The sequence below is a fragment of the Morone saxatilis genome, unplaced genomic scaffold (genome assembly GCF_004916995.1).
Source record: "Morone saxatilis isolate NCDOM2014 unplaced genomic scaffold, NCSU_SB_2.0 Contig12, whole genome shotgun sequence".
NCBI lineage: Eukaryota > Metazoa > Chordata > Actinopteri > Moronidae > Morone > Morone saxatilis.
Genome location: NW_023339674.1, coordinates 5,104,459 through 5,106,560, shown reverse-complemented (window position 1 = coordinate 5,106,560; position 2,102 = coordinate 5,104,459). Strand labels below are relative to the sequence as shown.

General features: G+C 44.2%; 1 protein-coding gene across 1 annotated transcript in view; it reads left to right on the top strand.

Annotated features, from left to right (window-relative positions):
• Positions 1-415: 415 nt before the first annotated feature.
• The window catches only part of LOC118322005 (contactin-associated protein-like 4), a 90,034-nt gene continuing 88,347 nt past the window's right edge, over positions 416-2,102 (top strand). Inside the window, exon 1 of the mRNA XM_035653583.1 lies at positions 416-616. Coding sequence (XP_035509476.1) covers positions 532-616 — 85 coding nt within the window. The 5' untranslated portion in view covers positions 416-531. The remainder of the gene's footprint in view (positions 617-2,102) is intronic.

The following is a 2,102-nucleotide window of genomic DNA, read 5'->3' as shown; positions in this document are numbered from 1 at the left end:
TCTATATGTCTATGTCCAGGGTCATATTGTCTCTATAATCTGGTGCTTCATCCCTGGTCCTTGCAAAGAAATGTGAGAATTATATTGCGTTCAGATGATCGAGAGCACAGCTGCATTAAGAGTTAAACATCAGAACATGTTATCAGCCACATGCTCTCTCCGTGCTGTATGAACCGGTCCTGGGACTCCCTCCAGAAACTCTCTCAGCTTCTTCAGGACCTCAGTGAGGGAGGCGGTGCGCTCTGCTCGGACCCGCAACAGCCTTGTAAAAAGCCCTCCCTCCTCTTTCCCCTCCATCACTTAACGGAGGCAGGCGGTGTGAGAGCATCCTCCCCACCGGACGGCCCCTCCATAACAGTGGCAGCAGGGCTACTGCGGCGCAGCGCACCGGAGCGGAGCTGGAGGAGAGCAGAGTACAGCAGCGAACAGGAGAGGAGAGGAGAGGAGAGGAGCAGAGGAGGAGGAGGAAGGACGGACTGTGTCCCCTTCCGACAGCTGGGATTATACTTTGCAGCATCCCATCGTTTCAACATGCCTTTGGGGAGTAAAAGACTCGCTGGGATTACTGCGCTGGTCGCCTCGCTGCTGCTCGGCTCCTGTGGGACAGGTGGAGAAGGTGAGCGGCTCTGTGCGCTTTCTGGGAAAGAGAGCGGACTGATGAGTGCGTTCTTTTGTTGAAAGGGACCCCAGTGGTTTATTATTGCACTAAGACATCACTGGCTGAAAGGGTATGTGGTAACAATTGGGGGGCACACTGTATTTGGCTGACACATATGATGCTGATGAGACTTTTTAACTGTCTACATGATGATAAATCAGCTCGTTAAGAAAGAAAGTGTTTTTCTTCTTTGTCTTGATATAATAGCCAGTGGCAGAATGTAAATTGCTCAAACATGATCAACAGGATACTTTTTATAAAGCTAGAATGAATCCAGATACTTGAAGTATGTTTAAATATCTCTTTTGATTGTTCAGAATCCAAACACAAATACCTAATTTAGGTCTACAATTACGGAGTATTTTTATTAAACAACAATGATTTAACATTTTCTTGTTTAACCAATTAATCACGCAGTCTATAAAATGTCAGAAAACTGTGAAATAATGCTAACTACAATTTCCAAAAGTCCAAGATGATGCCTTGAAATGTTCTGTTCTGTCTGACCAGCAGTCCAGAACAGAAAGATTCAGTTTACAATGATGTAAAGCAGAGAAAAGAAGCAAAATAACCTTTAATTTTGGTCATTTTGCTTGAAAATTACTTGAACTATTATTAAAACTGTTCAAAAAATGATTAATAGTTTCCAGATTTTGCCTATTCCTCAAAAAAAGTAATGAAATCTGCCTTCATTTTTGCCATTGTTCATTTTGAAGGAGCTCTCTCTCTTTTATCTCTCTGAATAAACGCATAGCCTACAGCATGGCAGAGAGAAGTTCAGGCAGCAGCAGCAAGTCGGTTTTGATCTTCGCTGCGACCTGTTTCTCCAGTATGGGAAGAAGTCCTGTAGCTCATGCAGTTCATCTGGTGAATTTAGTGAATTAAACAGTTGGCTGGGTCTGATCAGACCACCGCGGGGGTTTGTTGTTGAAAGGGAGCGCACATCCTCTGGGGATTTACGCCTGTCAAGTTTTAAGAGACAGCGAATCCCACAAGTTGTGTTCTTATTTTAGCTTTTCCTGCATTTGATGTTTTCTCATGGGGTAAAGAAAGAGGGAGGGAGACTGTGGTCTCTCCGTGGAGATGTGTGAGAGCTGCACAGGAGGATGAAGTCACTGAACAAGTTGCTTATTTAATAGCTGTCTAAGAAAACAGGAAAGGGATGAAAGAGTTTACAAGTGTGACAGACAGACTTTCTATTCTCTGATGTTGTTCAGTCCCTGATTGCATACCAGCTGCTGTTTCCTCTCAGGAGGTTTTAATGAATAGTTCCAGTAGCTGCACTGTTGAAGTAGTGGCTCAGTAAAATCTTATGTACTGTAATTACACTGTACTCCCTTGGACTGATGCTGTTAATAAGCGCAGCCTCATACATCACATCCCTGTAGGCAGATCGACAGCACTAACAGGCCTGATGGATCAGACAGTTCTCACACACACGTTC